The sequence below is a fragment of the Epinephelus fuscoguttatus genome, linkage group LG23 (assembly GCF_011397635.1).
Source record: "Epinephelus fuscoguttatus linkage group LG23, E.fuscoguttatus.final_Chr_v1".
In the NCBI taxonomy this organism is placed as follows: Eukaryota; Metazoa; Chordata; class Actinopteri; order Perciformes; family Serranidae; genus Epinephelus; species Epinephelus fuscoguttatus.
In genome coordinates, this window is record NC_064774.1 from 25,818,191 (window position 1) to 25,839,762 (window position 21,572).

Sequence of the window (21,572 nt, forward strand, 5' to 3'; positions counted from 1 at the left end):
CCACTACAACAGGAGGCTTGTCTTTCTCTTTTTACTCACTCTCTCTTGATCTCTGTCACACAAATGAGACTATGTGATGTTTGTTAAACCAAGGTTAAAAAAGACGTCTGAAGGAATGATATTTGGTCCAAACAGCAGATGCAGGACAAGCTGTTTATCTTTATTTTTGGATTTCCAATTCACATTCAGAACTCTGCCTCCCTCTCCCTCTTACTTTAACTCACTCTAGAAACAGCTCTTGAGACAGGATGTGCCTGAATAGCTGACTTCTGTCATCAATCAAAGCAAAGACAATGAACCACTTAGGAACAATACGAAGGGGTTAACCAAACATTACACACACACACACACACACACACACACACACACACACACACACACACACACAATCTCAGTAACTGTTTTCATTGTCTAGATGCTGGAACAGACTTAGTGTTTTTCTTGTTGTGAATTATATTCAAATTAAGCTACTGTTAATAGATAGATAGGGATATTTCAGAATTTTTTAAAGTTCTATGAGGTACTTAACCATTGTCAGTGTATTATCTACAGAAGATGGTGTTCAGCACAGCCCCACTTTGGAGAATCAGGGAGGAGTACTGCCATGGAAGCAAAGTAATGTGCTGCTGTGGATGGGTCAGCAACATCATGTAATGTAGCCACCTAAAAAATCAATAACCGTTTAAATAGACTGTAATGAGAATAGGTTAACTGCTTCACCTTGCCGCAGACAGCCCTTTGTGATGGGGAAGCCATTAATGGTTCAGTTCTCCATCTATGCTCTCACCAAAGCCACCAGACTCCACTGACAAAAATAGTAAGTAGCTTGCTGAACAAGTAAAGTTTCAGGTCTACCGCTGCCTCAGTCGGTTTCTGTTATTGTCTGACTTTGGTGAATATGAACGTACCCTTTTGTCACCCAGTAACACAAACAGATGGAGGCAGCGGTAGACCTGTGTTCAGCGAGGTTTAATTATTGTTTCTCGTAATGGAGTATGGCTTTGTTATAATATAATATAATGGTATAATTTTTATGAAATATGATACTCAAAGTATAAAATAATTACACAGGGGAACAATGTATGCATGTTTATCTAAAATACTATGAAAAAAACTTGGTAAAATCCGCCTTGACTACAGTTATTATTATTTCTGCTCTATTTCAAACACCACAGCTGTGTATGAGTGCAGGAGGGTTGTCTCACTTTGGGTGATGCTACTTGTCTGCTATCACTCACCATAATGCATGCTGAAGTGTTAGCGTAGAGCAGGGGACCCCGCTGATGGGTATGCTGTCTAATGGGACAATCTGCCAAAAGCTGGTGTATTCCTTTAACCTGTGGAGTCTGACTGCTGCAAACAATTCAGAGGAAACAGCAGCTGGAGAATGGCATTGAGCTGAGTGGATGATAGTGCTATAAATGTGTGTTTCAGGAGAGTGTGGGACTGTGTTGATCATGCAGCTGTGTCCTGTCTCACTGCAGGGCCTGAGAGTGTGTGTGTGTGTTAAGAGGCTGTGGGGGCAGGAGCATGTGTGTCTGCACCTCTCTGCATCTCTTCTCTCCATCCCGTCAGTTTTGATTGACACATGGAGGAGGGAGGTGTATAATTTATCACTTCCTGGTTGGTCCCATCCCACAATGCCCTGCAGCCAGGGTTGGTCCCCCCAGAGCAAAAGCCAGTTTATTAAACCCTTAATGGACACACCACACACTCACACACACACACACCGCACCACACACACCGAGAGACTCTGTTGGTCTCTCTCCCTGGCTGCCTCTTGGTCATGTTTAATGTATAATGAATGAATGATTCATGGCAGGGGAGAGGATTTTGTATTTTAGGACTACTTATTCATTTATACTCACACCAGTCGCTTTTTAAAATCATACCCTGGGTGTGATTTTTTTTTTTCTCAGCATGTATGAGGTCACCAAGTTTTCTAGACACATCATCCTCATCTCCTGTTAAAATTCTGCATTTTATCTATTGTCTATTATCTCTAGTCATATCTGTGTTATGTCAGGGCATTTACAAAGCACTCTAATAACCTCTGCTCTATTTTTGATGTTTATTCATCCAGGGATTACAGCTGGGGTCTGTGTGGGATGTTCTTTTACATAGCAACACCTGGCTTCAGTTTCATGAAGCTGCACTAATCAATATTCTCATATTAAAAATGGATCAAAAGAATCTGTAATGTGAAGTGACGAATGAGACAAAATTATTGCCCAAACCTGCCATTCCCTCTCAGCTTTACAGAGCTTTTAAGCATCTTTCAGGCCACAATTTTGATTTACTGGTTAATTTTTTGGCATGTAAAGATTTTAGTGCTCTCGTGAACTTCTTGTTTAGCCACCGTAAAATTGCGGCTTTATTCGGTATTACTGTGAATTTTTTTCTCTCAAAATTACGACTTTATTGTCGTAATGTTTTTACTTAATTCTCGAAATCTTTTTTTTTCCTCAGTGTGGCCCTCAAACTATGTTGTAGAGAACAAAACAGAGCTCAAACGAGAGTGAGTTTTGGGCATTCACCAGGTGGAACATAACTCCATATGAATGCTAATGTCTTGATCTGCTGAATATGTGAATTAGCAGTGGTTTGCAAACAAGGTCATCGTATCAAAATTAAAGTGCTGCTGGAAACTTGCAGCAAGTAATCATGGTGGAGAGGAAGAAACTGTCCAAAGCGTGGATTTATTTCATGAATAACATTGCTGCTTTAATGTCTAAGATTAGCACTGCTAATCTTAGGGCTTTACCCAACTGATTTTTTCCCAGCACAGAAAATTGGTGAGGTATCAACAAGGGAATCAATAAAGAATCACAGTCGATAATGGCGTTGGTATCAATAAAATCTTATCACTTTCCATCCCATGATGGTTATACCTGAGACAAAAAGCATATTTTTCTATAGCACAGCACATAGATTTTAAAAACTGGCCTCCTCTTTTTTCTTGTAGCATGTGTCCTTTTGATAACGCACATCTGCGCGTACACACATCACACATGAATGGGTTCTGTATGTGTGCGCCACAAAGACACACAGGCAGGAGGCGATATTTGATATGTGGTGAGCTGCGGGGCCCCTGCTGTCAAAGAGGAGGCGTTTACCCAACCTGCAGAGCATCGTGTCTCTCTTCCCTTGTGACACCCGTCAAATCAAATTTATTCATAAAGTGCTTCGAACAAACAGCTACGTATGTCATCGTGAAGATAAAAGAGCTGAAAAACATGAAATTGCATGATGTATTTCTTTCCGAGGCATGTGTCAGGCCTTTTTTTGTGTGTGGCTGCTGGATGTGTAGGGTTAGAGGTGTGTGTGCGGCTGTGTGCGAAAAGGGCAGATGGTGTAGCTCTAGGAATCATCTCTCTACATTAGGGTGCACAGCAGGTGGTGGCATCGTGTGCGTGTGTGTGCGTGTGTGTGTGTGTGTGTGTGTGTGTGTGTGTGTGTGTGTGTGTGTGTGTGTGTGTCTGCACATATGTGTGTGTGGCTATGTCCTACACAGCCAGTGAGGACCAGTTTACAAGGACAACTCTCCAGACCTTGCCTTTGGCCTGTGTCACTAACACTCATGTCTGCTTTGCTCTGTGTGTGTGTGTGTGTGTGTGTGTGTGTGTGTGTGTGTGTGTGTGTGTGTATGCAAAGACCAGCAGAAAGAAAGCTGTAAAGTGAGTTTGAAGAAGTGATGTCTGACGGCGATGTGAGGCTGCAGGGTGATGAAAGAATGGATGGATGACAGAGCAGATGAAGAGAAGCGACAAAAGTATGGAGAGAAGAAGACGGAGAGAATGAGACTGAGAGGTCTCTAATGTTTTGTTGCCTCGCTTCTCATCTCCTTCATCCTTCATTTGAAGTCGGCTTTGATTGACAGATTGAGGAGAGAAGTGTTTATTTTATTAGCTCTGGGTGTAAAAGTAGAAGAAGGACACCACAGAAACTTTTAATTAAGGGCAACGCGGAAAAAAACTTCACACATTATATGAGCAGCTTTGTTGTATTTGAGGAACAGTTAAACACGTGTGTGTGCGTGCTTCTGTCTGTCATACTCGTCTGCTTTGACAGACTGCCATCTCCTTCCTCACATTGGCTGATTTTCAGGAAGTGCAGGCCCTCAGCGAGCAAATCAGAACGCGGCTCGCTATTTGACTGCCTGGAGGCTTGTAGGCGAACAGATGGCTCCTTAGTGAATGAGAAATGACATTCATGTGAAATGTTACGGGAAACAGACACAGACTGACTGGATGAGGGAGTCTGGATGGAGGCAGGGGGAGAGAAAAATGTCTGTGATTCAGTTACAGGCAGATGTCAGCGTGTTGAGGTCTTTTTTTTTCACTGCACAGAACAACACAGGCTTTAAAAAACCATGTCAATGGCAAGCACCATTTATCACAATATTCTGACATGGTATTTTGAGTCCCATCCACCATAACAGGAACAGAGGATGATTGTTTTTTGTGCTGTTAGTTGACAGCTGCCGAATTAGGGATCATGCTCCTCAAAGGATATTTGCCTTTATGTATTTTGGGAATCAAGTTCTAATTGTAATTCCTGTCTTCCTTTTAGCAACTATCTCGACGAAGGTGAATAAACAAAAGTTCTCATTTTTTTTGTACTCATATCAAACTTCTGCTCTCTTCTGTTTTGCTGTTGAACACGCTCCTCTATTAATGTGTTACACCTCCTCACCAGAATAATGCAGGGTGTGTCCACAAGTGTTTTTTGTTCTCTACTTTCTTCTCCCTTTCTCCCACAGTGCCCTTCTTACAAATTAAGACTTCTTATGCAACAAAACATACAAGTTTTGATTATTAATTTCTGACAACCAAGTTGCAGGGATGCACTCCTAATAAACAGTGAGCTGATCAAGCAGCGTAACTTTTTGCTCACTGTGTGCCTACTTGCTGGTTTTAAAACATAGCTTATTTGTAATTATCCATAATTAGGTCAAGGTTCTTTTTCCCTTCAACTTGACAGAAGCCAAAATGCTTCCATACTGTAGCTTTTGAAACCAGGGGCTGCCTGTCTGACTGTATCCATTTCCCGTTGCTCACGCTCAAAACTCTAAAATTAGTCTAGCTTAGAACATAATCAAAATGTACATGTTTAAGTCTATCACGTATTACCATCCAAGTAGTTAAGCTGTGAGGAAGGTACAGCCTGTTCTTACAAAATTGTTACAGCAGGTGATCATCAAGCTAAGAATTGGGTTTTAAATGACTGATCATTGACTTTTCTGCATTGAGACATAATCTAAACAGTGTTTTTGAGGCTAATACCAACAATATATTGGCCTCTGTGTGGACTCTGTGTGTGCATTGTCTCTTTTTTTTCCCTTTACATAAGCACACGGTTTTAATAAGGATCCCTTAAACTATGGCCATTAAAGACTTGTGGCCCAATATGTGTAGTGAGTTGGACATTTTATGGTTGAAAAATAAGCTTGTCAGTGATCTTCATGGACAACCTACAGTATACTACTGGCATTGTCATTTCTGTGCTGACATTTCTTTATTCTGATTCCTATTTATTACTTTCCGTCTATTTGCATATGCACTGACACATACAGTTTAAACATATAGTATATATCTGCGAGAAGCTTATATAGGCCCAGCCGATTATTGGATAGCTCTAGACTTTGTGGCTGGTGAAGAAAGGCCAACATCTGACACGATGGCCTTTCTTCACCAGCCACATGCTTTGATAGGTTGACATCAAATACATATGAATGTTTCCTCATGTGGAACTGATGATTGACACAGTATCTTATATTAAATTGTGAGTCCGAAACTATTTGCGTTTGCACCAACGGGTGTGGGCTTTGTTTTTGTCATTAGTCATGTTCCATTAAGTGTTTGATTGTGCAAATACACTGAGTGATGTGTTATTAGTAATATGTAATATATTCTTTTGTCTCATGTCGGTTTGTTTGAGTTTAAATTAACATCACAGGCTTTATTCATTAGCATTAGTCTTTAATGTATCCCCTGATGACTTAATCTGAGGCGCAATGAGTTTCTGTCTTTGTAGTGTGTGCTGAGGTGGTGTGTATGTGTGTGTGTGTTTGATTGCGATGTGGTAAGACTTGGGAATCAATCACTTGTTCCATTTTGGGAGCTTTCTGTTTTTTCTCTGAACACTTGTGGCCTTTTTTTCATGAAGGTCAACAAAGGTCAGCATCGTAGGACTTCAAAATAACTGCTAAATCCTTAACACACACACACTCACAGAAGTAGCCCATGTACACACAAACACACACTCCAAAGATGTTCAGTGCGCAGCTGTGCTCGTTCCTCCCAGCAGCTGGGACATGAGCACTTACACACATACATTGATATGCTTTGTTCTGTAGTGAATGATGGAGTAGGATCGAGTAGGACGAAGAGAGCTGGAACACAAAAGCTTTGGGGATTGGATTCATGCGATAGATTTGGGATAAAAAGACAAATATAGCTGAGATTAAGCATCATGTATTATGTAAAAGATGAATGCATTATTTATTATATATCATGATTATGCATGATTCAGTTTATTGAGTTTCTGCTCAGCAGTGGATCTGATTCTGAATCAATATTAATTTAAACATTAAAACTGAGGCAAATAGAAAGAGACTCAAAAAAATGTTCAGAGTTGGTGTGTGTCGTGAATGTGATGGTTAAGAGAGATAAAGCGAAAAAAGTCACAAAACTCAGAGCGAAAAGTAAAGACTTAGACCGAGGGGGATTAAAGGAGTTAATCTGTAGCTCTGATTGTGTGAGAGGACAGGGTGAAACAAGGGTTATTCCCATCTCTCATCCCTCATCTCTTTATCTCTTTAAACCTCTTTCTGGGAATATGGTCTTTGAATTATCTCGTCTGATCGACTATTATTGTTACATTTACATGGCTAAAGCAGGCACTAATCATGTTTATATCAGTTTCCTGTAAACCTCAGATGCCTCCAGCCCCCTGAGTGCATCTTTGTGAATCGTTGTGGGATGATTGACAGCAGCACTAACTTCTCTTGAATGTTGAAAATCTCACCCTTCTCTGTTTTTTTTTTTTTTTTTTTTGGTCCACAGACAACGTTCTCCATCTGGGTGAGCTTCAGGGTGTGGCCAACTTTAGCACCCTCCTACTGGACAATTCATCAGGCATGTTGTTCCTGGGTGCCAGGGATGCCATACTGGCTGTCAACACCAACAACCTGAAACAAAAACCACAAAAGGTAGGAAGAAGGAAAATAAATTCAGCCTAAACAAAATAATATAAGAGATTAGCCTTCCTAACACCATTAAATGAAGACAGACTTAAAGGTCCTTTGTGTTTTCTTTAGTGTGTAATCACCTGTTACATGTACATGTCAGTTGCCTTAAAATAAGCCCTTTACATCCACATAGGGACGGGGTCCTTGTCCACGAATATTGCCATGTTACGCCACTATGTTTCTACAGTCACACAAAACAGAGAAGCCAAACACTGGCTCAAGACAGGACCATTCATGTTTTTGTGTTTTTGCTTTGGCCTCTGTAGTTAGCACTCCCTCCGTGATGAACAGCCTCTGGGAAAAAAAAGGGTTTTACCGGTTTTAACAATCTGATCCATTTGTTTTGGAGTGGAAGAGATCTCTGTGGATGACTTAGCTCCTGGTAAAAGCCCCCTGAACATCTGGACCTTGAGTTAATACAGAAAAAAGGTTAGCGCACATGAGCAGAGGCAAGCCAACAGCCTGTCTATGACATGCAGAACTGCACTGGAGCAACACTGATTTGTAACAAGAAGCTGCTTTATTCAGTGTTTTTATCTGTTTAAATCACTGGGTCCATTTGTTTGGGAGAGGAGAAGACCCTCTTTGTCACAGAAATGAAAAAATAATTAGCAGCACATCTCTGTGAAAATCAGTCCAGGGTCGAAGAGCAACTGATTAGATTTTAATGATCTGGATTTCTTTTTGTAATCATATTGACTTTGGGGCTAGATTTAAAACACTAAGCGGTGCTTGCAGGGCCAGTTTTCTGATTTCAGAGAAGTGTTTACAGAGGTTAGGACTCTCTGGGTGATTAATGCATTTTACTGCTGTGATGAGTCTAAACACTGACTACTGATCAACTACTGATGAGCAGGTGACAATGACTTAAACAGCTCTCTCTGTCTATCTTGTCACCTGTTTCAGATTGTTTGGGATGTGCCAGAGGAGAAGAGGAAGTCCTGTGTGGCAAAGGGAAAAACAGAGGTGAGATCACTTGAATATTAAATTACTTATACACCATTCTCTGAGATTGTCGAAAGCTAAACCTAAATAGATCTGATAAGGGATCAGAAGTATTCAGACAGAGTAAAAGCTATCAGATCATCCCTACTGTAGTAATATTCCTATCTTATTTTAAGTATAATTTATTGGATTCAAGTGGCCTCAGAGGTTTGAAATGTGTGATATTTATGGGCCTGTATTTTGGGCTCCACCATGGACATGTATTTTTATGTGAGTGCATGTGTGTGTGTGTGTCACAACCCCGTGCTGTTAGGCATCGGATGGGAAGTTCTGGGACTTCTGCCAAAACCTCATCAGAAGTGTGTGTGTGCATGCGCACATATGTGTGTGTGTGAGTAGACAGAAAGAGAGTATGAGTGGTGTATGTGAAGTCACAGATGCCCAGTAACTGTCTATGAAAACTGATTAAATAGAGCGTACAGTAAACTCAAGCTGTACAGCTCATTATGCTGTGACTACAATAGGACATCAACCACACTGCTTACAGTAAACCAACTGTACACTGGAACTATAGTTGTAGGGTAACGTCTTACTGATTCACTGGTTTTGACAGTTTACCGGCAATACTAGGCTGATATAGAGCTTCAGCGTCATCATGTAGACCTCTAGTGACCTCATAATGATACAAAATAATGTCTTTGGTCCACCAATTTAGGTCAGACCAAAAGATAAACAAAGCTAATGGAAGCACGGTGTATTAACAGAAGGGAGTGCAATTAGTTTTGACCCATTTTATACAGTTATCATTTTCAAATGTCTGCTTTCCACTGTAAAAAGATGGAGAGGTAAATGACTGATAGAGGTGGGGAAAAGAAAGGCTGTGTTTTTTTTTCTGAGAAGACATTGATTACAAGATTACATGTGAGTCAGGAGCATTGAGAAGGAGAGAGGAGAGGAAACAGGAAGGGGAAGAATGATAGACGGGAATGAGCGAGGAAGGATGGGGAGCATTGTTATGAGACCAGGAGAGAGATACAGTGCAGGAGACAAGAAATAGACTCAACAACAAACTACCTTGACGTTGACCCAGAGAGACATGATGTGTGTGTGTGTGTGTGTGTGTGTGTGTGTGTGTGTCTGTGCGTGTGACTCAGAGGGACACATCAGGGCAAGTTAGCACAGTTACACAATGCTCAACTGCTATCAGCAGGATGTCACTAAACACAGGATATCAGGCATGTTTAATGTCAACATTGATCATAAGGCAGAACAAAACATCATAAATGTGAGACTAAAAAAGGTTTCCTAACACTGTTCCACTGAGCTCAGAGTTAATTCACGTGTCAACAACTGTTCAGCTATCATCAGTGATGATTATTTGGCGTTGACTGGAGAGTTGATTTCCTGTCACAGAACACACGCAGGTTCGTGCTGCTTTTCAACAAATAAATTGTTACATGAGGGTAATAGAGTCGGACTGATTGATCTGTTTTTGCAGTCTCAGGGTGTAGGTATAGAAAGACACTGTGAAAGTCGACATACAGAAAATCAATAAGAACACTCGGGGTCCATTTTCAGCATTGTGACAACATAAACAAAGAAAGGAGCTTGTTCATCTGCTAGTGTTTACAATCTGTTTCCATTCTTCAACCCACATTAGTGGATTTTGTTTTTGGCTACTGTGGGCCAGAACAGCAAGCTGTAAACACAACATTAGCTGCAGTTATATGGATAATATTTCATCAGTCTAATTAAAATTTTTCTGATTAGAGATTCCAACTGAGTTGTTTACGTGGACGCTAAATGAAGTGATCTGATAAGATGCGTGTTTACATACCACAAAGCATTTAATCAGCTTGCACAAAGTGGTTCTGTGTGCTGTAAAGCATCTATTGTGACTATTGACCTGTTGCACACCTTGGTACATCTTTACTCGCACTTCAGTTTTTATTTGCGACAGTTATATTTGCACTACTGTATTTTATTTGCACTATCTGTACTACAGTTTTTATTGCACTTTTAATTATTATCTCCTGGGCTAGTGCAACCTTAAGGAGCTTTTACTCTTTTAGCCCTACCTGTTATGACAAAGGTGATGAATTTAGTTCGCCCAGTAGTCCTGATTGGACAATCATGTTATTCAAATCGGCGTTATGGCTGTACTATATGGCAGGAGGCTGTGTGTCTTGATTGTACACAATGGTTGCATCTGCTACAGTATGCAGCTATGTCGCACTATGTGCTCAAAACAAATTTCCTGTTTGGGACAATAAAGTCTATCTTATCTTATCTTTTCTTAATCTGACAAAAATATAGGGGAAGAGGCATATTTTTTTTTCCAACTTTGACGATTCTTTGTCAAAGTCAGAAGAGGAAGACACGCACAGTATCAGACTTAACACATTTAACTTCCAAGGCAAGCTTCCCCCATTTAAACCCACCCAGTGGCACATAATTGCCTTTTAAAGTTGTGGCTAACGTGCTAGCAAACAGTGACACATCCAGCAGATAAAGGGTAACATTAGCATTCATTCAGAGTTCTTCTGGCCACCCAACAAATGTGAGTCCAATACTGACTCTCGTTTTAGCTCTAATTTGGTCTCCCTAAACCCAGACTCTAACCATGTCTGTTTGCTGCTTGGTGTTGGGCAGATAGAGTCCTGTGAATTATCTGTGCTTGCTGCTAAAAACTGCTGTGGCTGGCAGTGAGTGTGAACCGAAACTGTGAAATGAAAGACACTTTAAGCCAACATAGAGGTGGGTGGCTTGTCACTGCGAACAGCACCTTTCACTTTACACTTAGTCATTTGATCCATCAATAACAGGAAAATACATCTTAGAGCAGCTTTAAGAAAAAGCCACCTTTTGTTTGACAATAAAAATACAGAGCTACCTGGTGTGTAATGACACGATCACTTGATATGGTAACAGATGGCTCCACTTGAAAAAGCAAAATCTGGTGGAGAAAGAACAACCCTTTTAGAGGAAAAGAGACAGAGCGCTGTATGCAGAAGGACATTTGCAGTAGAGAGGGAGGAACGAGAGGTACAATTGATGAAGAAAAGACAGTCAAAATGTCCAAACACACACACATACACACACTTGTAATTCTCTGTAATTATTGCAGAATTGCTCCCTGTAAATAAACATCAGCTAGCACCAAAACACCTAAAAGCAAGGACATTTAATTTCACCCTGAGCTCTAAACTCAGGGAAGCTTTTACCACGAGAAAGCATAATGAGTTCTAATTATAATCTCTAACACTCTCACATGGAATAAAATAAGATAGAATAGAATTGAACAGAATAGAGCCATTCGATTCACCCCGTGCCAGATTGTGAATGAAGCCTATTAGTATGAATGAGGTTAATTTGGACCAATGAAATCGCTAATCCCAAACTGATCCCATTGTTACCAGTAGGAGCTCTCCTCTCTCCCTCTTTCCCTGGCTTTTTGTCCGTCTCACGGGACAGGATGGTGGTGGGGTGGTGGGGGCTGATTTTGGTGACATGATCTGGGCATCAGAGAGGATCAAGTCCCTGGGGCTAAGGTGACTCACGCCTGGAGCTCATCCAAGATGGCACGCAAAGACACACACGCACAAGCTTACTAAAAACTGCCTGCGTCATGGTTTCATACTAACTGGGGAGGGACAATGGGGCTGTTTTTCCATAATAACTGTGGACTGAATGTGCTTGCGTGAGGAGGGGGCAGCTTAAAGGGAAATTTCAGTTTATTTCAACCCATCTCCTATTGTTTATAAATTTGTTTCAAGTGACTAGTGACATAGAAATAATAGTTAGCATGTTAGCCGTTAGCCTAGATACAGCCGTAGCATCAGACCTGTTAAAACGTAAGTGAACGGGCATACCTTCAAGTGCAAAGTTAGTCCACTAAACAAGCTTTTTTTCCACAAAGACCGCCTCATATCGTTAGGATAAATGTCAGAGAACATATAGAAAACGACATGTAAACGTGTTGTCTTACCTTACCGGTGTGCTGCCATGTTTGTTTATCCCTCTAGCTCTGCTTTCCAAAGCGCAGCTGAAATATATCTCGCCAGCTCTAGATAAAGCCCAGCTGGATACTAATGTTACTCCAGATGGAGGTGTCTCGTCCTCAGTCACATCCAGACCTTGAAAATAAGGCTGCAACCGGTCCCATTCCTTGCAACAGAGGCATTCCTCTTCTGTGGGCACTGGGGCACAGCATTCACAGGTACACCACCAATCTCCAGAGCTACACAGCCTTGCGACAGCCATTCCTCCCCTCTCGTCTTCTAACGTTACCTGTTGCGCCTCTCTCCTCCTCCTCCGTTCAGGCTACTGTCCGGTTCTGCCTTCCAGCTTTTGCTGCTTGTTCAGGCACGCTATGAGATCGCTGCTTGTTCTCGCGATATTTCGGCTGTGCTTTGGAAAGCAGAGCTACATTGTAAACAATCATGGCAGCACACCGGTAAGGTAAGACAACACGTTTACATGTCGATTTCTATATGTTCTCTGACATTTATCCTAACGATATGAGGCGGTCTTTGTGGAAAAAAAACCTTGTTTAGTGGACTAACTTTGCACTTGAAGGGATGCCCATTCACTTAACGTTTTAACAGGTCTGACGCTACTATGCGCCCTGGCTGTATCTAGGCTAACGGCTAACATGCTAACTATTATTTTTATGTCACTAGTCACTTTAAACAAATTTAGGACGATAGGAGACAGGTTGAAATAAACCGAAATTTCCCTTTAACAAATACATCATCTATTTAGGGTACTTATGAGACCTACAAAGAGGCACAAAACAATCCTAAAAAAAAACCTTAAAAAACTTAGAAACAAAATGTAAATATTTGCAAATCCTTTTTTTTTAAAGACTACTTTTTTTTTTTTTTTGATAGGACATTGGTAGCATGAAAGCGGGGAGAAAGAGGGGATGACATGCAGTAAGGGGCCACAGGTGGGAACTGAACCCACAGCCAAACTATTTTCAATTGAATATGGTAAAACAACAAAATATTTAATGTTCCAAGTGATCAACTTTTTTTTTTTTTTTTTTATGAATATACACTCATTCTGAATTTGATGCCTGCAACATGTGACAGAAAGTTGGGACAGGGGTATGGTTACCACTATGTGACATCAAGTTTTCTTTTACAAACACTCAGTGTCAGGGAACTGAGGGCACTAAATGTTGAGGTTTTGAAAGTTAAATTCTTTCCCATTCTTGCCTGATATGCGATTTCAGTTGCTCAACAGCCCAGGGTGTCAGTTGTCATATTTTGTGCTTCACAATGCACCACACATTTTCAATGGGAGTCAGGTCTGGACTGCAGGCAGGCTGGTTTAATACCAAGACTGTGAAGCCATGCTGTTGTGACACGTGCAGAATGTGGCCGTGCATTGTGTTGTTGGAATAAGACCGAAGTCATCTGGATGGCACCACATGTTCCAAAACCTGTTTTTAACTTTCAGCAGTCATGGTGTTTTCGCAGATGTGCAAGTTACCTGTGATGCCATTGGCACTAACACTCCCTCATACCATCACAGATGCTGGCTTTGAACTTTGCACTGGTAACAATTTGGACAGTCCTTTTCCTCTTCAGCCTGGAGGGCACGATGTCCATGATTTCCAAAAACAAAATGAAATGTGGATTAGTCAGACCACAGCATACTTTTCCGCTTTGTGTCAGTCCTTCTCAAATGAGCTCAGGTCCAGGAAAGTCGCTGCTCTTTCTAGATGTTGTTGATATTTGGCTTTCACTTTGCATGGTAGTCTTAACTTGCATTTATAGATGCAGTGATGAATGATGTTTACTGACAGTGGCCTTCCAAAGAGTTCCCAAACCCATGTGGTAACATCTGTTATACAATCGTGTTGGTTTTTAATGCAGTGCAGCCTGAGGGGTCAAAGGTCACAGCCATTCAGAGTTGGTTTTCAGCCTTGACTCTTACATACAAAGATTTCACCAGATTCTCTAGATGGTGAAATCCTCAAATTCCTTGCAGTTGTGTGTTGAGAAACTTTGTTCTTAAACTGTTTACCCACACAGTTTTTTCACAAAGTGAACATCCTCACATTTGAATAACTGAAGATGCCCCTTTCAAACCCAGTCTCGATGCTTTTTGCTGTTACCAATGAGTCCGTTTACCTGCTGAATAATCCAGGTGTTTTTTGAGCATTCTACAACTTTCCCATTCTTTTGTTGCTCTTGTCCCAACTTTTTTGGAACGTGTTGCAGTAGAATGAGTGTATATTACAAAAAACAATCAAATAGATCAGTTTTAACATGACTGTATTCAACTGAATACATGTAGATAAAGATTAGCAAATTATTGCATTGTTTTAATTATGTTTTACACAGGGTCCAAACTTTTTCGAAATCTGGGTTGTATTTATGCATGAAAATGAGTGGATTAAGTTTCATTTTACATGCCCATGTTAGTGTGAATTAGTATGGATGGTCTTTGCTGGTAACAAAGGGGGGTCTCATGTGTCTCCTCCAGCAGTGGGGGTCTCCAATTTCCAGTCACAATCATTAATACCCCAGCTGTTCTCAGAATTCACTCCAACCTTTCCTCTAAAGCTCAGCATGATTAATAAGAGACCACTTCTGCTAATGGATGGAAACAGATAAATGGATACATCTACAGTATATATTTTTTCCTAATTTTTTTTTGAAGTTGAGCCAGGTTGTGGTTTGGCTAGTCTTAATTTCTGGGTGTTTGTCTCCCCCTCCAGGTCGACTGTAAAAACTACATCCGTCTGCTGGAGTTTCTGGGTGATGGACGCATCTACGTGTGTGGCACCTACGCCTTCGACCCCCAGTGTGCCTTCCTGGTTAGTTTGTGTGTGTGTGTGTATGTGAGGCCTTCCTTCTGTGTGAGTGTGAGAATTCATATTTGAGTGAGACGTTACAGAGAAGATCTGCATCTGAGGATCTGCACACACACACACACACACACACACACACACACACACACACACACACACAGCTGCAACACACTATAATTCCAAACTGGTGTGTGTTCGCTTGCATAAGTTTGTCCCTGTACTTGTGTGTCTGTGTCTGTTGCACCTACAGTTTGAGCATGAAGAGCTACAAATGAATCTCTGTGACAAGTTTGCACACTCATTCACACCCAAGTCTTTAACCAACGGGACAGGCAGACGGGCAAACAAACACACACACGCATTCACATACTATTATCCTCCCACTACAGTGAATTTATTCACATTATACTTTTTAGTCTTTTTCAGACTCCACTCACACACATTTCCTCTGTACTTAGGAGAAAAATGTTTGGTGTCAGTCAACCAACAAAAGCTTTTCGATGTTTTGTTGTGAGTGACATTTTCTAGAAAGTACTTTGAGTGCCAAAGTCACTAAAGCTTTTAGCATAAAACAGCATAATTAGAGTCAATTATAGTGACGTTTTTAGCAGACAACCTGCAGAGATCAACTTCAAACTCTCTGTAATTAATTTAGACTATAATAAATCACAAGACAGCTGTGAAAAAAAGAATAATTTACATAATTACCATAATTCATTTGACAATTCAGTCTCGCCCTTTGTGGTTCTAACTTCTCTTTTCCTGTCGTCCTTCAGGAGCTCTCCTCCTTCACCCTGGAGAAAGCAGAGGATGGAGGGGTGAAGATGGAGACGGGGAAGGGCAAGTGTCCCTTTGAGCCCAGTCAGCACTACACAGCTGTTATGGCAGGTGAGACTGATTGTTTGATGCATTGACTGATTCATTTATTTGTTTGTTTGTCATCTTTTTGACCAGAATACTAACCTTATTGGTTTGTACTAACTCATGTCTTTCTCTCTCCTTTGTCTAGGTGGTACCCTTTACACAGCAGCCACCAGCAACTTCCTGGGAACACTGTTTGATATCTCCCGGGCAACGGGCCCTGAGCAGGAGCGCATCCGAACCGAGCGATCCATCAACTGGCTGAGTGGTGAGACACACACATGCACACTTGCACACACTCATGCACTTGAAAACCCTCATATTCACATATGTTGGCATGCACAGACACAAACACACTTTCACATTAATAACTTTGATCATATTTCGCACGGGAGAAAAGTGAAATCATATGTGTCTATGTTTGTGTGTGTGTGTGTGTGTCTTTCTCAGACCCAGAGTTTGTGAGCTCAGCCTTTATAAAGCAGTCCGCAGACAACAACCCGACAGGAGACGATGACAAAATCTACTTCTTTTTCACTGAGGTGGCCAAAGAGTATGACCTTTTCACCAAAGTCAAAGTGCCCAGGGTGGCACGAGTCTGCAAGGTAATTCAACGTCTTGATTTAATGATTGATTGACTGACTGATTGTTAATCTAATATGAATTCACGGTTGGGCTTTTCTTTCTCTCCCCTGTCTATTCAGTCTGATGTGGGAGGGATGAAGACTCTGCAGCGGCGCTGGACCACCTTCCTCAAGGCCCAGCTTGTGTGTGAGGACAAACCCAGCGGTCAGCGCTACAACATCCTAACTGATGTTTTCACCACAGAGCACACACCAGGCGACCCCAGCAGCACACACTTCTACGGACTATTCACCTCCCAGTGGTAAGCTCAGGAACAAGCAGGGGCGGGAGGGGGGAGCTATTTCTGACTTCCTGGCTGCCTTTGAACATCACGGTCACTACAAGGCAGAGCCAGGCTAGCAGTTTCCCCATTTATAGCCTTTATGCTAAGCTAAGCTAACTGTATTTTAAAATTCCAAACTATTTCTTTGATGTTAAACATCCTAGAAATTAACCCTAAATATGATTTTTTTTTTCCATTTTTCCTCTCAAAAAAAAGACAGCATGGCTTATGAGCCTGTTTACACCTGGTATTAATATACTAGTGTTTACCATTCTTTTTCTTCTTTTTTAGGGAGCGTGAAGAGTTGTCAGCAGTGTGTGTTTTCAGTCTGTCTGACATAAGCAAAGTTATGGACGGTCCCTTTAAAGAGCTGAAGAAGACCTGCGAGAACTGGATCAACCCTGAACCTGTCCCTACACCAAGGCCTGGCCAGGTACTAAACTGTCCAACCACAAAACTACTGCATTATGAACTATCACCAGCTCTACTTATTGCAATAGCTTGAATGCATTCTACGATATGAATATGAATCACTTTTTTTTCTCCTTCCCTACACATTTTTTAGTGTCTGAACAGTGCGCTGAAGGCTGAAGGGTTTGAGTCCTCCCTGAAACTTCCTGACAAGGTGTTGACCTTTGTGAGGGACCACCCCCTGATGGAGAACAGTGTTACTGCAGCACCCTTACTGGTGCGGAAGGGGATGAGATACACCAAGCTGGCTGTAACACAGAAGGGTGGCGCAGAGGAGATGACGAGAGCAGTGCTCCACCTTGGAACTGGTGAGGAGAGAGGGAGGCAGGGATAAGAAGATAGGACAGAATAAAGGACAGAAAATGTAAAGAGATAAATTCAAACTGGCTGTCACAACTAGAGCTAATGCAGACGAAAGTTATCAAAGCTGAACTGAGATAGCAAAACAAAATAATCTTGATCTAATTTTTTTTTTAAATAATGGATACAACATGTTAATACTTTGGAAATCAATCAGAATTTTATGACAATAAATAAACTGAATTAAATGTTGTAAATAAAACAAAAATAATTGAGCTATGTGTTTGTTTGTGTTGCAGACCGTGGGGAGCTCCACAGGGTGGCAGTAGTGGGCCAGAACGCCACCTTACTGCAGGAGATTCCTCTGTTCACCGCACAAGAGCCTGTCAACAATATACTTCTGCACAAGGTATTTGCACATTTATTTACACTCATACTGCACAACCAAACACACATGCATATACTAATCTGCAGCGCCTAAAAATATGTTATATTGCTCAGTGGTACTGTAATGGTTCCCTGTGTCTCCAGGGCCAGGCTCTGGTGGGCAGCCCTCTGTCTCTGGCTCGTGTCCAGGCTGAAGGCTGCGCTCTGTATCCCAGCTGTGAGGTGTGTGCCAAAGCCAGAGGACTAGGTTGTGTGTGGATGGAGGGAGCCTGCAGGCCAACAACAGATGAGTGAGTACTACAGGAACATCACAATGAACTGGAAGACTTCCAAAAATGAAAAGCTGAGGCAGGCAGCAGCAGCATTGGGGAGGAAAATGGTTTGGTTATGTGTAAAATCTGACCCATTTTTCTTTTACAGTAGATTCATTAACAATTTTATGTATATTGTTTTAAACCTTTAAAGGAAAAAAATTTCTTTATGCCTTAAAGTTCTAGAATAACCAGCAGCAAAAAGAGAAATAAAAACTTCAACAACTGCATAAAAACTGTAATCTCTGTGTATTAATTACTTTTTTGCATATGATGTCTTACATTTCTGTGCTGTCCAGATGGAGGGAAGGCAACTGGAGGCAAAGGCTACCAATGCTGCACAAATGCCTATAATTTGCGCTGTTTACAGCTGCTCTAATAAGTCGAATTGGGAAAAAAACAAAGGCTACTTTAAGTCCTGAAAATAGTAGGATGTAAATGAAAAAACAAAAACTTATGAGCAGACTTAGGAGCAGAGTCAACTTACATCAAATGTTAACGTGAAAGTGCTGTGTTAAATATGCCTCGAGCTGGATGGGATTACAATGTGCTATGATAACTTCTGTGTGTTTTTAGCCACGGCCCAAATTTTAAAGCTGTTTCAACAGACCTCTGGGAACGGTTGAGCTAATAGGCAGAAAATAGTTGCTAAAGTTAGCTAACTGTAGCGTGTAACGTAATCCTGACAGCAATACATTCACGTGCACGTTTACTCACCTGACCAAAAGCAAGACAGCAGTTGCTTCAGTTGTGTTCGGAAGTGTAAACCAAATATTTACAATCCACTAGACCAGTGGTTCCCCAGCTGGTCTAGCCACAGGATCCGGATTTCTCCTTAGTCATTAGTTCAAGGAAATGAAATGATTAATAATCTGTTGACTGATTAGAACAGATATTTAGAAAAGCAGGCACCAAGGAAGGTAGTTTCAGTACTAAAACCTGATACAGAGGTGTGACTCCTTTTTGTGTGTACCCAGGCCTGGTCCAGGGGATATGATAGATGATGCCTTGAGAAAGTGTGATATAGGAGAGGGTAAGTGTATCTTATTTTATATGTTATATAATATGAACACATTGTCTCTCTGTTTATTCTCTTTATGTCTGTTTCTCTGTTATCAAACTGCTTATTGTCTCCCCCAGGGCGCTGCAACCCATCCATGAGGGAGCTGCGAGTTTCCAAGGGATTGCACCTCCTGTTGCCATGTGTCCAGCTGTCTCCCCGGCCCTGTAGCTGGGAGCATCCTCCCCACAGACAAACCAGGCAGCGCCACTCTGACCTGGAGGTGACTGTCACAGAGGACAGCCTGGGGAAATATATCTGCACATGCCAGGTACACAGGCAAAACATGCAGAAACAAATTTACCCTATGTCCTGGTGTTACGAAGTTATTATAAATGATTTTCATGGCAGTTAGTGTGTTAGCTGCAACCATTTTATCAGTTGCCTATATGAAAATGTTAGACACTAAATGCAAAGTCTTTTCCCACTAATTCACACAACTGTCATGCTGTTCTTCTCCAGGAGGCGGGGCCGGGTATCAGAGAGCCCACCCCCTGCCGCAGAGCAGCCTATCATCTGACACTAGAAGACCCAAGTGTAGAAGGAACAGTGGCGACAGCAGGAGGTCGTCACGTCCTGGCCATCTACATCCTTTTCTTCATCTTGGGTTTAGCATTGGGCGTATTTCTCCTCTACTTCCTGAAGCATCGACGCAGCATTGCCCGCCAGGGTCACCACCTGCCAGATAATTCGCTGTCATCCGAGAAAGGACGGGATTTGCTGGGCTCCTCAGCCACGCCACAGAGTCCTAGCAGTGCCAGCCTGATGTCCGAGGGATTCAGATTGACAGAAAAACGTAACGGGACGGCGACCACTAACACGACTACAACGCTCCTTAGCAACCAGGGTAATGGTGGTCACCATGGCAACAACTACAGTGGCACCCTGGTCCACAGCAACCCCAGCAATGGCCATGGGAATGTCCTGTACGCCAACAACACAAGTGGCAGCGGGCTGAAGTTCACCTCTGAAATTTTAGCTGCAGACTTGCTGGATGGAAGGACGGGGGAGAGGGTGAGGGTGAGGCCTGAGGGGGTAGAGAGGGAGTCAGGGGAGGGGGACGAGGTGGACGAGGGGCTGGGGGACGGGTTGGGGGATGGAATAAAAGGACTGGAGGAGGAGTTGGCCAGCTTTCCCATGTTTAAATCACAAGCACCACTGGCTAAGTGTGAAGAAAGTTCAATATGAAGAGGTGATATAAATATACTATTGATTGCACCGTTTTGCATCCTCTAAAAAACTGAATGATACCAGGAGGGATACAAAATGACTACTGCCAGATGCCTTTGAACGGGAGCCGTGGCATGAAGAGAGACTACAGAGATATTTGAGAAATATATGATAAGTTTATGTCTAAGCATGTGAGAGAGAAAACATGTTACAGCGTTGTGAGTCACACAGGACGAGAGCCACAGCTAAATAAATGTGTCAGATGTAATATAAATGTAAATATAAGCAGTCTGAACATTAGATTGTGGATACGCAGCCAAGTGTGATATTGCGCAATTTAAATGTTAAAAAAAATCAAAGATGAAATGCCTACATGTGTAGACACTGAAAAGCCATATTGTCTTTCTCCTTAACTTCTGTTGTTGTTGTTTGCGCTCTCATTCTCTTCTCCTGATGGCACTGCAAAAGTAAAGTGCACTTTGAATCTCTCAGCACCTCTCTCTCGACTTCTATCCCTCTCTCTGACACACCACTCAGATCCCAGACCTTGACGGGTCCAAAGGCACCAAAGGACTGCTGAGCCATAGAGACTGCACCGGTCCTGGGCTTCAAACAGAGACATGTCACTGTCAGAGACTAAAGTACCATAAAGAGAGTTCCTCAGATGGGCTACAGTGACTGTGACGGGGCTGTCCCTGCCTACACTGCCGCAGAGGTCAAGGAGATGATCTGTGTCAGTGTGGAAAGCTCAAGATGCACAGCAGATGCAAGTAACTGACAGCTGCTCAGATCTGACACTGTTCACCTTCACAGTTACTGAAACAAAAGGCAAATGATTTTCAAAAGGATGTGAAATTCATTTTGCATAGAATGGACCTTACCAGACACAATGCCACCATCACCTCGTTTTGTGAGTGTGGATTTCAACTTTAAAAATGTATTGTTTTTGTCATGTTGTTTTGTAATAAATCTGAAAAAAACTTTGCTGTTAGCTTGGCTTCACTGTTCCCACACTGTCTGGTAAAAATCTGGTTGTGAGAAAGATTTGAATCAAGGGGTTGCGTGTGCTTCTCCTACCTGCC

General features: G+C 41.9%; 1 protein-coding gene across 2 annotated transcripts in view; it reads left to right on the forward strand.

Moving 5' to 3' along the window:
• Positions 1-21,453, forward strand: part of sema4f (sema domain, immunoglobulin domain (Ig), transmembrane domain (TM) and short cytoplasmic domain, (semaphorin) 4F) — a 63,602-nt gene extending 42,149 nt beyond the window's left edge. For both annotated transcript variants that reach the window (XM_049569042.1, XM_049569043.1), the window contains exons 2-15: positions 7,068-7,213; positions 8,159-8,218; positions 14,931-15,029; positions 15,800-15,911; positions 16,033-16,152; positions 16,335-16,489; positions 16,589-16,770; positions 17,083-17,224; positions 17,357-17,570; positions 17,862-17,971; positions 18,094-18,239; positions 19,238-19,293; positions 19,401-19,591; positions 19,783-21,453. In XM_049569042.1, the coding sequence (XP_049424999.1) occupies positions 7,068-7,213; positions 8,159-8,218; positions 14,931-15,029; positions 15,800-15,911; positions 16,033-16,152; positions 16,335-16,489; positions 16,589-16,770; positions 17,083-17,224; positions 17,357-17,570; positions 17,862-17,971; positions 18,094-18,239; positions 19,238-19,293; positions 19,401-19,591; positions 19,783-20,508 (2,459 nt within the window). In that variant the 3' untranslated portion in view covers positions 20,509-21,453. The remainder of the gene's footprint in view (positions 1-7,067; positions 7,214-8,158; positions 8,219-14,930; positions 15,030-15,799; positions 15,912-16,032; positions 16,153-16,334; positions 16,490-16,588; positions 16,771-17,082; positions 17,225-17,356; positions 17,571-17,861; positions 17,972-18,093; positions 18,240-19,237; positions 19,294-19,400; positions 19,592-19,782) is intronic.
• Positions 21,454-21,572: the final 119 nt, after the last annotated feature.